The sequence below is a fragment of the Daktulosphaira vitifoliae genome, unplaced genomic scaffold, assembly GCF_025091365.1.
Source record: "Daktulosphaira vitifoliae isolate Bord-2020 unplaced genomic scaffold, ASM2509136v1 Scaffold_4, whole genome shotgun sequence".
In the NCBI taxonomy this organism is placed as follows: Eukaryota; Metazoa; Arthropoda; class Insecta; order Hemiptera; family Phylloxeridae; genus Daktulosphaira; species Daktulosphaira vitifoliae.
In genome coordinates, this window is record NW_026099575.1 from 31,699,948 (window position 1) to 31,714,806 (window position 14,859).

Consider the following 14,859-nt stretch of genomic DNA (forward strand, 5'->3'; position numbering starts at 1 on the left):
TAGAGTATAAAATAATTCAGCTTTTATTAATTTCACGTAAGTTTTACAAAAGTATATTTAGACATTTTTTGGATAGGAGGGCTGAAGAAAATTTGTTAATTATTTTATAATAATAATTTTAATTTTTGTTGTTTTTTTTTTGCTCATATACTTCTAAAAATAAAATTTTTGATAAATAATTTGGTTTATGAAAACATTTTGGTGGGTCAAAACTTGCGTCCCTTGGGAAACTTTATAACTAAATCTCTTTATTAAAATAATACTTTTAGAAAAAAATAATTTATTAAAATAATTATAAAATAAATTATAAGTTGTTATTGTATTACAAACCTTTAAGTGTGGTTTAATCAATCATTTATACATTTCTCTAATGGTGTTGATCATACTTAATGATGATTAAGATGATGTCGATTTTAAATTTATTTTCCAGACATTTAATTATCACATAATTGATGTTAATTATACTATTAAAATATATATTTCATAAAACAACTTTTAGTTAATTAGAATAAATATAAAGTAAAGACCATAATAGCTGTCATGATATTTGCAATAATTATGTTTGTTTAATCTGTTTATTTAATTCGACAAGTACAGATACATAACATAACTAATAAATACAATGCAAAAAATGTATGTAGTCAATTTTTTTATATATTTTTAAAAAAATTTTCTTAATATATTACCTTGAAAATAATACATAAATATATAATGAATATTAAATATTAAATAAACTCTAATAGATACATTCATAAATTAGAGTAAAAGGAAAAAATCCATGTTGACTATTAGTTTATTTTTAGATTAATATCTGTCACGGGAAAAATCCAACATATTAAATGTTTTTTTAAATAATTAGATGATATTGATTTTAACTCAAATCATGAGTTAAAGACTTTTTATTTTATAAAAAAAAAACTCATAAACTATGAAATTATGAACAAATATTTTTTCTAATCGTGTTAATGCTTATAGTCCAAATATAATACAGGGTGTAAATCTTTCGAACCATAGTAATGTAAGGGCGAGTATCCCCGAATTTCTCTAAAATTAAAAATAAATCATACCATAATATTTCCCGCAAAATTCTCATACAAATTGAGTGGTCATTCGATTTTTTGTAACTTTTGCGCCCTTCCTTGAACTTTGGGTTCAAAGTTGGAAAAAAATTTCACATTAGTGTGACCCACCAATTTGTATTGTAATTTTACAGGGAGTTCTGTGATGTCGTTTATTTTTAGTTTAAACGATTAAATAACAAGAAAAACCGAAAAAACCTACAAATAATGTAATATTTATGCATTTTTATTGCATAAAAAAAGAAGCTATATTTTAAAGGTTATCTAATATTATGTGCAACTTAATTAGTGACTATTCAATAGTGAACAGTATTTTTCGAACATTTAAATAAACATTAACAGGCTCAGTGATGTACCATATTCTCATTATTGATTAATTTCGGAAAAGAGTAGTGTGCCGATTACATTAAAATAATTATTTCTAATTATCCTATTGTAATAAAGTTAAAAATATTCATTTCAATATTATGATTGTTTTATTTTCCCGACCTAAAAAGAAAAAAATTTATAATTTTTTAACAGTTTCAATGATAAAAATTATAATCGGTTTGAATAAATAATAAAAGACGAAATAAACTCGTGAAATTAAAAAAATATCACATTATTTATGGGTTTTTCGGTCTTTCTTGTTATTTAATCGATTAAACTAGAAATAAACTACATCACAAGACTCCCAGTAAAATTTCAATACAAATTGATAGGTCACACTAATGTGAAATTTTTTTCCAACTTTGAACCCAAAGTTCAGGGGAGGGCGCAAAAGTTACAAAAAATCGAGTGACCACTCAATTTGTATGAAAATTTTGCGGGAAATATTGTGGTATGATTTATTTTTAATTTTAGAGAAATTCGGGGGGTGGGGGGTTTATTCCAAAATTCCTCCAATTTTGGAGAAAAAAAAACGAGGTCCTATTTTACACTTTACCAGAATACTCGCCCATACATTACTATGGTTCGAAAGATTTACACCCTGTATATCTGAATTCAATACTGTACATAATTGTCTAGATTTTAGTTAATTTAAATCGAAAGGAAAAAGTTGTAAATATAAGTATTAAGTTATTGGCTATTTAAATCAGAAGGAATCGATATTTTTTGATTTATCACACTTTATATTTTTATTTAACAAATTATTTGGATGTCAAAAATTAAAAATACTAAATTCTTTGTAAGTTAATTCTTAACTTGTGCACTATTATATTTTATTTATATTATTTTACAGATATATTAAATATACGCATGATTTATCATTAAATTATTGTCATACCGTTTTATAGTAAAAATAACTTTTTAAGTAGAAATATGAATAATTAGGATATTGAAATAAAATGCCTGTAAAAAATATTAGATGTTTGTATGTTCTTAATCGCATTCGCAACATTAAGATAAGTTATACTTAACTTTATATTGAATTTAATGATTCAATAAAATTCAAAGTGCCTTAGATCAATATTAAAATGTATATAAAATCGTCCTGAACTTTTAACTTGATTTTTATACTTATATAAATCTAGTTTTATGTATTCCAATCATGTAAATATAGCCGAAATAGGCCAATAAAAATATGTCATTATCGACTATAAACCTTCAAAAATGTGTCAACCGTAACTAATAGATTATGACCTACTGACTGCACCGAATTTAATAGAAGTAGCTGTCCCCTATCGATTTGCTCTTCAGTCGCGTACAACCCAAGAATGATTTTTGGCTTAGAAATTACTTCCGATGTGAATATAGAAGTCATTTGAGGTATTGCATTAGGACTCACCTGTAAAAAATAAAAAAATAGTTTCGTCATATATTGGTCAAGAACGTAAGTTTATATGGTTGATTTATAAAGAAGTGTTACAAGTACATTGTATGAAGATATTAACTTACGCTAAAACGGGTACCACAAAAAACAATTGTGTTATCATCAGTACCTATCAAAGTGTACGTAGGTCCACAATCAATAATCTAAAAAGTATATTTATGTGTTATAATTTTTTTAAACAATTTTAGGATTTATATTAATAATAGTTTAGAAAGAATATGGGTACTACTAGTACAGAGTTCATCTAAAAATTTAGTATTTGGCGACAGTGTAAAATAAACAGTAGAAATCATAGGTGTTCAATTAAGTTCTGGGAAAAAAAAATTAACTCTACGAATAATAGTCGCCTCAATTTGAATAAAAATGTAGTAGTAAAAGGTATTTTATATAAAATATATATTTAATAATGGCAGTTTTTTTTTTATCAAATTCCGTGCAGTTTCAAAAGGGATAGTAAAAAATCATAAATATATGTATTTGATAATATTGATAGTGGCAACCTTTGAATCCTTCATTAAATCTTAGTTGCATGTTTAATACTTATTCATATCATTGTTTTTTCCATCTTGATAGTTATGTTTTTCATTCTAAATCTTTATTTAGAATTTATTTCAAATTTTATTTTTCCATATAATGGTATTAGTTGTAAACAACTCATTGATATATACTAAGAATAACATTTACATTTATAATACATACTTGTGCTTTGCTGCTACCGGGTAAACGTAATAGATTTAGCTTATTTTGTGATACATTCAGTTTCCCACGTTGTGAGTAAATATTACTTCCCCAAATAACGACTTGACCTTGTGCAGTTATTGCTGCGCTATGACACTCCCCAAGACACATTTGAACGATTTTTAAGCCCTCTAAGAGTTTTACTCTGGTCAACAAACTTTCAAATGGCACTTCTTTGAACTACAAATAGTAAATAAAATATGTCATCAATTTATTAAATTTTCAAAAAATATATAATTTTTTTCATCATGTCTGGATTTTATCCACTGCTTAAATATTACACTTTGTTTTAGTTTTGAATTTAAAATCAAAGATAAAAATGGAGAATTTTAATATTTTCTATAAATTTGTCATAGTTTACTGATAAAGAAATAGAATGCCTTTTTTTATAAACGAGTTTCTCGGAAGTGAAATTATGTCGTTAAACTTTAATTATAAAATGAAAAATTCTGACTCAAAAACAATAAAGTCGGGTCTTTTGTAAATTTATATCCAATTATTCACAGTATATACAATTTATAAATTTTTGTGTAAATATTGTGTATGTAAAATATTGAAATTAAATATTTATTATTATTTTTATGTTATGAGCCCATTCTCGCTTCTTTAAAATGGTAAAGCCAAAAAAGCTATTAAAAATATTAACTATACTTGTAATAAAAAAAATATTTAATTAAGAAATCAAATTAATGATAACTATTCATTTTTTTATGGTCCTAATCCTTGTTTTATATTTTTAATCATCAACATTTATAACTTAAATATAAGGTTTTTGCAAATATTTTTGGTGGTTACCTTTATACTAAATAAAGATGCTCTATTAAGTCCAAGTTTGTTACATTTATTTAATCCACATGCGTATACATTGTGGTAGTTTGTTATTACAGCTGTGCAATCTGGGCCACATTTTATTGCAGTGATTTTCTCGTCAAATGACCAATTTACTAAGATTGGAAAACAGCTGAAAAATATATTAATATTTTTATGCAATAATAATAAAAAAAATATAATTTAGTGAAGCAAGCTTTATCCTTACCGATATATCAAAATTATTATTTAATAATATTATAGCAACTTTTATATAAAATAGATAAAATAATATTTGTAAATCATAAAAGGATATATTCTTTATTTTTATGTTATGTTTAATAAGTAATAATATTTACACGAAAAATTGTAATATTAAACACCCACAATTATATTTTCAAATTAAATTAATTTTTCAATTTTTTTCAAGTGGTACTTTTTATATTATTTAATAAATATTCTGAAACATAAACATCTTTCGAAAATGGGAAAATATTGACATTTACTACTCTTAGCCCTTACTTTGGCTTAATAACCAAACTCGTCTTAATTATCTTAGTTCATATTTTGATGAAATTTTACAAGTAATAATAAACTATATTGAAAAATATACTCTAAATATATTCCATGAAATTTTTACAATATTTCATTTTTATCAATCAAGTTTGGAAAATGGAATTAAAGTCAATTTGAAAGGTAAAAATGATTTTATTGGTTGTTAAAATGTATGAACGATAATTTTCATAGTTTAATATTACCAATCTTGAAGATTACCAACTCCTAATTGTCCGTGATTTCCTCTACCCCAAGTGTACATTTGTCCTTCGTTTGTTAACGCAGCAACGTGATGATTGCCACAAGATATTTTCACTATGTCTAATTTCAACAAGAACTCTAACAAAAAAAATGATGATATCCTTCAATCACATAGTGATTAGCAACCGCGGTTCTATATAGAGTTGAGGACATAGGTTTTCTTAAGTACTTACCTATTAGTTTAGGTCTAGTAATGCCGTTCCATTCTCCATGACCTAAAGCACCATATTTTCCATCGCCTGTTGTTAGTACTAAGCCTGTGCTGCTTATAAAAATACTAAAATTTTGTCCCGCACCCACTCTATAAAAATTATAATTTACAATATTTTATTCATTATTATATCATTATTTTTGCTAATAATAAGCTATTAACACGAATATAATGTAAATGCATGTAAATTGTAAACCAATAATATACCATTACTTAGTGTATATTATATTAATTTGACAAAAAATGTTGCTGTTTTGTAACTAATGGATCAAGATTTTCTCACTATTTTTTCTATCGTTGAATAATATTTAATACATTTAGAATGTAAGGCGTATATGTAACATTTTTTTCTAAATTTTTATTACTAGATATTTTATTTTTCAATTTAATTGAACATTTATTCTAAATGTTTTAAATGTCAGCCTTTTAATTTAAATTGTACTGTAACTACGTCAGTTAAAATATAATTATGTACAAATTTATTTATCATATGTTTTGCAACATGTCATTACTATATTTACTTTTATTGATAAATTAAATGTTATTTGTAATTATATTTATGATATTATTTAAGAAATGTTAATGAGTATTTTTTTCCTATTGAAAAATAAATATTTTACTGAGTTATATGCTTGTCTAATAGCGATGCGACACACTGAGGATCGTTTTTCCAGGTGTTTTCTTCTCCATGACCTAATTGACCATGTTTATCTTCACCCCATGTAAAAACTAAACAGTCTAAAAAGAACTACATTATTCACGTCTAAATCTTATTTGTAGTAATTTTATCTTCAAAAGTATCTACAATTGTATTACGTACCATTAGTAAGCGCAACGAAATGCGTTTGACTGACAACAAGTTGAACAATTTTTACACGAAATGGCAAGTTTATCGGTTGTATACTTATAGGCATTGAAAACTGATAAACAACCGACCTTAAACCCATCCAGATAATACATAAATCTTTGTTTTTCAAAAATTGAAATTTAAAAAAATGGTTTTCACATCGTTACCGGTATTGTAAATCACTTTTAAACGATTGTAATTCATTGTCATTGACTGCCCAAGACGATTCGTTGTCCGACTGTAAAAAAATCGGAACTATTGTCACTAAATTATTAGCATCTGGTCTTCGAAGAGGATCTTTTTGCAATAAATCGCTAATTAATTTTCTCAAGTTAGATGAGTAGCATGGCGGTATAGGTGTAAAGTCTTCCTGATTTAAAAAAACAAATTTTTATATAGCAATAGTAAACTAAAGGTATAAAATGAATTACTTTTGTAATTATATGAATTAAAGCTGGAAGATTTGAGGCATCAAAAGTACGTTGTAAGGTTGTCATTTCATACAAAATACAACCCAGTGCCCAAATATCTGACTTTTGATTATACTGTTTACCTTCACACTTACAAATAATAGCCAATAAAAAATAAATATATTTTTTAAAGTACTTACTTAATATAAAAATATCTTACCATTTCTGGACTAATATAATAGGGAGTTCCAACAACGGTTAAAGCTTGTAAATTAGTTGTCATAATTTTAGAAATCCCAAAGTCACCTAACTTTACCTTGCGATCTTTTGTCAAGAAAACATTTGTCGTTTTTAAATCCCTATTTAAAAATCATATTAATTAAAATAATAGTTGAACAAAAAAAAGTTAATGTTGGAAATTTTCTCAAATTAATTATACATATATATGTTCTATTAAATTTGCTATATTTTCAATACCTATGAAGTATGTTACGTTGATGAATACATTGAATTGCTTCAGACATCTGTAAAAAAATGTCAAAAATTTGTTTTTCTGGTAATAAATTTGTACCACGGCTGATTAAATACTCCGATAATGTACCTCCATCAGCATATTCCATTTCAATCATAAGTACACCATCCAGTTCAAAGCTTCCGTAATAACTAATTCATTTAATTAATTTTTTTCACGAAACTATGTTAAAAGAATATTATTTAATAAAAACAAAATAATTACCTAATAATATTTGGGTGACAAAGTAATGATAACACTCTGGCTTCGTTCAAAGCTAGCTGTCTTTCTTGAGCTGTCATATCCAACATGTTAATTTGTTTTATAACTACCAAAATATTTTCATGTGTGTTTCGGTATAATGTGGCTACTCCAAAAGCTCCTATGCAGTTGAAAAATCAAATAATTTATGTGTTTTCCTTCTTTTTTGGGATTTAGCTTCGGTGCAAAGCTGAAAAGGTGGTATTGGATTTATGATGGTGCGTGTTTCTTTTTGCGTATGTTCATGCATATTCTCAACTCTCACTGTACCGAGTTTAATAATCAATATGTCAAAAGAACCTGATTTTAATCTAATTAGATCCATCATTATGAAATTTAACAGATTTGCATCTAAGCACTTTTTATGATGGTAGTGTTAATCACTATCAGATAATATCTGTACTTCTACGTCTTAACTTTGCTTATTCCCTCTGTGTCTAGGTTTTTTATAATTGTTATTCGTATACATTTTTATATTTCTGAATAATTTATAAATTTTATAACTCATTACCTACTCTAGATCATTAAACTGTCTATTCTATAGTTTTTTTTTATATTAGGATAATTTAATCAAAAAAGGAACGCACGTAAGTAAATAAAATGAATTTAAACGGCAAGAAATATACTGATGTTGCTATAAAGGATGTAACTAAAATGTGGCTAAAGGAGAGATAATGGGTTAAGCTAATATATTATTATTAATCGTGGCTGAGCAACGTTTTAGAGAACATTCTATATAAGAAAAATACATACAAACGTGAACTTAGGCAAGAGGATAAGTTTTAGGTCTGATCCTCAATTGAGAACATATCCTAATTCTGATAGTAATTCTGAAAAGTTTTGTTTATTTATAATAAAAAGGGTTTAACTGCCAAAAACAATAAAGGCATGTAAGCATTATACATTGGACATTATTGAGAGAAATTATGCATTATGATGCTACATTGTAAATTTTTTGTTTTTTTTTTTTCATATCAATATAAAAATATATTTTTTCGAGAAATGACGTAAAATTTATCATTTTGAAAAATCACTTTTTATAGCTATGCGATATTTTTTTATCGAGTTTAGATAAAAAAGTTATTTGGCACAGTTATATCTTTGATACGTGTCTATATCAGATGTTAAGTGGGAGGTTCATATATACCATANGTTTAGATAAAAAAGTTATTTGGCACAGTTATATCTTTGATACGTGTCTATATCAGATGTTAAGTGGGAGGTTCATATATACCCACCATACTACTCTGAGTAGTTACACGAGCTTACTCAATCCCACTTATCATTGATAACCGTCAAAACTCGTGGCATTATTGATATCAAAAAGTATAACAAATAATTACAATAAATCTTTTGTTAATAAAATAAAGATCACTTTATTTTTCTATCATCTTCTATCTTTGTTACAGATCCTCGTAATCTACACCGAGTATTAATATTATTATTACAATAAAAATAGTATCTCAGCCCAATCTTTCATTATTATGTATTTTTTTCTTTCTTTTTGACTTACTACAACTTATTTTGAATATTTGTCTCGTACGTTAAAAGAAATGACTATGAATTTTTTAACTAGCTTAAATTATCGTTTATATCCAAATATTCATGTGATTTGTGGTTGTCAAATCGGTCACACTTCCTCGAGGCCGTAACTGTGGGGGGGTTTTGGGGGTTCAACCTCCCCTCCCGAAATTTTTTCATGTTATTTTATGTTGTAGTCTAGAATAACTTTACCAGTAACTACGACAACACCAGAAAGAACTTTTTCGACGATGAAAAGAATAAAAAATTACCTAAGAAATGCAACTGGAGAGGAACGATTGACTGGCTTAGCATTACTCAGTGTTCATAGGAATATTACTGTAGAACCAGAAGAAGTTATTAATCGCTTTTCAAATGAAAAAAAAAGAAATCTAGAGTTTGTCATATAAACCATTTTCTCAAATTAAATGTATAGAATTAAGTTAAATAATTATTTTAAAATTTAGCAATAAAAATTAAATGTATAGAATTACGTAAAANGAATTAAGTTAAATAATTATTTTAAAATTTAGCAATAAAAATTAAATGTATAGAATTACGTAAAATAATTATTTTTAAATTTAGCAAAAAAATGTTTAAATGGAAATTTCATTAATAAATATTAGTACAACAATATTATGAATTTTATGGTATACTAAATTAGCTATACAATATTATAATAAAATTAAAATAACACAAATTTTTATTTTACAATCCTCCCTCCCCCGAAATTAATTTCCAGTTACGACCTTGCACTTCAGTTTTTTACAGTCGAAGTAGAATATTCGAATCCATCTTTGAAAAATTATTTGCATTTTTTCTTAATTCTTTTTGAAGAGGATAAAAATTTTAAATTTATTTGATTTTTATCTCATTTGGTTACTCAAACTGCAATTAGATTGTTTTCCATCAGTCTTTTTTATTTTTTATTACTAATTATTAATTTATAAAAACGATTATTAGCATTTGAAAATTGATTTTTATTTTTAATATATTAAAAATTATATGTTATTATTATAATTTCTTTCTATGTAACGCTGTTTAAATAGATGACACAATTGAAATATTCAGAACTATATTTTTTATAGTTATTAACCAATATTTTTAACTATTATATTAACTATAGTTTTTAACTAATTAGTAATAATATAAAAAATTAGTGGTGATAGAAAAAATCTAATTGTATAATGAAATTAGCACGAAAAATTAAATAATAAAAGTATATTTTTGAATCTGATGAAAATGCTTTGTAAAACCTTTAATTCATAATTAACAAAAAATTATTTTCCAAAAAGTTTTGCATCAAGTCCTTCAATTTTTATATACGTTTGATATAAAATTAATTACTATTTTATAATTTTAATAAATTCTCCGAAAAAATTGCAATATTAAATTATTCAATGTCAACCTCATTATATATGTATTTGCAATAATAAATATTTATTCATATATAATACTTTTAAATCAAATAATACTAATCAGGAATAATAATGGAAATAGGAATTCATTTTGCTTTTGGTATTATATAACACTTTCTTTAAATAAAATATATTTTGATTTCTAACGTACTAAGTCATAATTACAGAAATCAAATGTTATGAAATATTTAAAATCTTAGTTTTATTGAATTCAGATATAAAACAAAATGTATTCATTAGATTAAAAATTATGTTTTTTCGAAAACGTTCACTTCTTAAGTTTACTGATTAATGGTACTATTTAAACGTGAGGTAATTTCAAATCATTTGATAGACCTACTTAATCAGGAACAAAATAGTACAAATCCGTAAATTAGTTTTGTGATGGTATAAAGGCTTAATGTTAATCAATTCGTATTATAAAGGTCTGATATGACTAAAACTCTAAAACACTGCGAGTAATTGAAGATTTATTTTTATATATTACCTTTTCCTACAGTTCTTATTTTTTGATATCCATCTAAAGCTGTTTTTGTAGGTCGTATATCAGTGATGTTAAAGTATAATTCACCGTAAGATTCTTCACCCATTAAATCATTCCATATACCTATTTCGCACTAAAATCGATTATAAAAGTTATTTTTTATAGTTTATAATCAATTAAGGTAAAATACGAAACTCAAGACGTTTTAAAAATAATAAGTGTGTAAATGATATAAAATTGTTGAACAATGGCAACTGTGTACAAGTTCCAATAATAGAGTATTTTGCATATATAGCCCGAAGGTAAATTAAAAATATAAACTTCAGATGATAACTGTATTAAAACTTAAACAGTTTAACTTTTAATTTGTAAAAGTTGTATCATCAATACATAGAAAGTAATTCATTAAAAATAATTACTTCAGTTAATTGTCGAAGAGCTGAACATAATTGATGTTTAACGCAATTTGACACGAAAGAACAATTGAAAAAATCTAGTCTTGATGAACCACGTTGACAATATTCTGATAAAGATTTAAAAAAGTAACTTATTTCTGGATCATCTAATATGGTTTCATTGTTCAATATCTATAAATATTATTATTATTTACATGAATAGATAAACTATTATATGACTTAACAATTTTATTTTTATTTTCTCAGTTTAATAAATCTTATAATTCAGTTAAAAGATAATTAAATAAAATAAAAAATAATAATAGTACCGAGTGAAAAGCAACAAAATTAATGAATACCTTTTGGTCTATAGCACAAATATAAAATTGAGAATCGTCTGAGTGAAGAAGAATGGCGATACTCTTGACTTTTCGGTGCTGCATCTTGTCATCGACTTTTGCTGCGATTAAAAATACTTTATAAAAATTAATTTCAAACTAAATAAATAAATAAATTGTACTTATTATGCTAGTCTTACATGATAGGTATCATTATTATCTATAAAAAAAAGTCTATTGATTTAAATTTCATTAAAATAATAAATAATTAAAATACAAAATTCTAATTATTAAAAAAATCTTATCGTCTCATGCACCGATACGCGTGATTATGTATTCTAAAAAATCAATATTTTTTTAAAATTATTTACATTGTATAATACATTAATACATTTTAAAATCAAATTTAAATAAGGTGAGGACATTTGAAATAGTTAGGTAACTGTGTGTGATTAAAAAAGCTTCATTATTTAGGAATTACATATTTTAAACTAAGTTTGATTTATACAAATTTATTATGGACCTACAATTCTAATTTTTTTTGAAAATTTATGTTCATATAAATTCATATTTTAATAAAGAAATTAAGAACTTTTTTATTTTGAATGGACGATGAATGATTTTTTAAAAATAAAAATGTTAATATTATTTTTTTAAATGAATACACCAATATGCCAGTGGTGAAAAAAGTTCTTTAGCTCCATAGGAAAAATTATATCAACATAATACTATAATATATACAATACTTTTATATATTATATTAGGATTTATGGTAGGGGCAAAAATTTTTTTTTTATTTTATTATTTATCACTTACTCTTAGTAAAGTCAAAGTCACATAATGTTTAGTACTTATAATTAACTAATAAATAGAAATAGTCCTTTAGCCTTCCCTTGGCTACGCTATTGTACAGAGTGATAGATTTATTGTTGACCGCAGGATTACTTTTAAAATATTTATCGTCATTTTGCCTAGTATAGTACTACTTATTTTTCGATTTTAAATCGGTTAAATATTTTTAGGTTCATTTTTTATACTTTATAAGGGTACCAGCTTTATTCTTTAAATGGCACCACACATATTTTACTAGTTTCAATATTAGAAAATGATTAATTGATTAAACTTTTGTTCTAATATGTCGAAAGTTATTATCAATTTCTAGTAATCCCTCGAAGTGAGACACAAGTGTTGTTATTTTCATCACTAGTCATTTTTCGTTCATGCTCTTCCTACCGCATAAGTATAAGAATGTCATTAACATTTGAATACCGATCCAATAGTTTTTATCGATCAGTCATTATCTTAGTTAAATAATTTTCTAATATTTTAACTAGTTAAAATATGTATATTGGTATTGAAAAAAATATTATAAATTGAAACCTTTTTATAAAATATGCGCCTAAAATAATTAAAAATTATCAATATTATTTCAATTTTTGATTATTTAGGTGGTTCGTGATAAATATATCACCCTAAAACATATATATATATATATAATTTTGAAACTTTTGGAGGGTACAACTTTTATTTTAATTAAGCTCACAAAATAAAATTTATAAGTGAGCATTTAAATTTTATTTATAAATAATTTTTTTAAATTTACAATTAAATTGAAAAGTAAGCTTAAAAAGCTTAAGGGATGGACCTAAAAAATATTTAACCACTTGTAAATCGAAAAATAAATATTACTATATTAAGCAAATAAAAATTCTTTACAATTATTATTATTTTAGAAGAAATCTAATGGTCAACGATAAATTCGAGGTAAATTATCGTAAATTATTATTTGATAAAATAACAGTATGATTAATGTAATGATAATTTTACAATAGTTACAAGCATTGCCAGTGAGATCTGAAAAACTCTATATATTATGGATTTTGTTAATTTAGTTTTTTGAACCCTTTAAATTAGGTTATAAAGGAATTTAAATTTGAAGAAATTTGTTAATTTAGAGATTATTTAATAAATAGTGGCTTTATAAATTAAAGTTATTTTTATGGGATCTAATATATCTTCTTATATATTTTTCAAGAATGAGATGGGTCAAATATAATTAACTATATAACATAAGTTCACAATAATTACGAAAATTTATAATTTATTTTGCTTTGTCATAACGTGTGACTGATATTTTTATGAATTGAACTTGTTTGAAAAAAAAACGAAATACGTACAGATAATGTCATCTAAAGATGATGTATCGTAGCTGTATCGAACGACAAAAATACCGGACAATGTATTTTTAAGGGCTGATATGAAGTCAACCGCCTTATCGGAAACTAGTAATAGTCGATTAGATTTTATTCCATAATACATATTGTAATCCATTTCGATAAAATAATACGGTTTTTAAACTTAAAACTTGTGTAACATCGAGCTTCGTTATGCACATAAGTATTATTGTTTTTCAATCTAATATCGTTGACCCTATCGCCATATGTATGTTACATAAGTTGCTAGGGCAACAACCATATAACACTACGAAAGGTTATGTACATTTTTTAAATGGTTAATCACCCCTTCAAGTAATAACATGACGAAAATGCACAATGAAAAAATACAGTTTGATAATAATTTGTGATATTGACTTAACAACTTTTAATGTAATGTTATGGTGTGATGAACTGGGTGTTCTAAGTCCAAGTTCGATTATGCGGATAAGTGTTGTCAGAAAGAGTCAAAATAATAATTGTAATGTAACATTTACTGATTGAACACTGACCACCGGTCAGTGATCAGGTCCCTTTTTATTCGGAATAATTAACAATTAATGATATAATTAACAATATTACACTTTTTAAATGCTATAGTTTCTAATGATTATAATGTTTCTTACTTTCTAGTTATTAATAATATAAATTCCTTAAAACTAATATTTACATAATAATTATGAGTTCATGACAATGGTACAGTTTAAATGTATTATTCCTATATATCTAAAATTACGAAAACCCAAAAACACTCTATATACACAATATCTATCGGCACTGATTAGTATTATCAATGATAAGTAGGAATAAAAACACGTGACACGTTATGACATTCTAGTTCGTAGAACAATTAGTTGAACCAGTGCGTTGTTTTACGTAAGTTTCATATAATATGCCACAATTTTTAAGACTTGAAATAATTTCAAATATTTTAATAATTATTAATATATTTTCTATTGAACCATATATGCCTGATAAATGTTAAATGAACGCACTT

At 24.8% G+C, this 14,859-nt stretch overlaps 1 protein-coding gene across 1 annotated transcript; it reads right to left on the bottom strand.

Annotated features, from left to right (window-relative positions):
- Window positions 1-2,331: 2,331 nt before the first annotated feature.
- On the bottom strand, window positions 2,332-14,073 carry LOC126903819 (serine/threonine-protein kinase Nek8-like). Its single transcript, XM_050682318.1, has 17 exons — window positions 13,827-14,073; window positions 11,671-11,771; window positions 11,336-11,503; window positions 10,920-11,049; window positions 7,458-7,614; window positions 7,199-7,384; window positions 6,942-7,080; window positions 6,743-6,871; window positions 6,479-6,681; window positions 6,285-6,400; window positions 6,085-6,202; window positions 5,427-5,554; window positions 5,196-5,331; window positions 4,426-4,591; window positions 3,592-3,810; window positions 2,958-3,035; window positions 2,332-2,847 (listed from the first exon to the last, which is right to left on the bottom strand). Exons 1-17 carry the CDS (start codon window positions 13,978-13,980, stop codon window positions 2,650-2,652), a joined length of 2,526 nt encoding a protein of 841 aa, XP_050538275.1. The 5' UTR covers window positions 13,981-14,073; the 3' UTR covers window positions 2,332-2,649.
- Window positions 14,074-14,859: the final 786 nt, after the last annotated feature.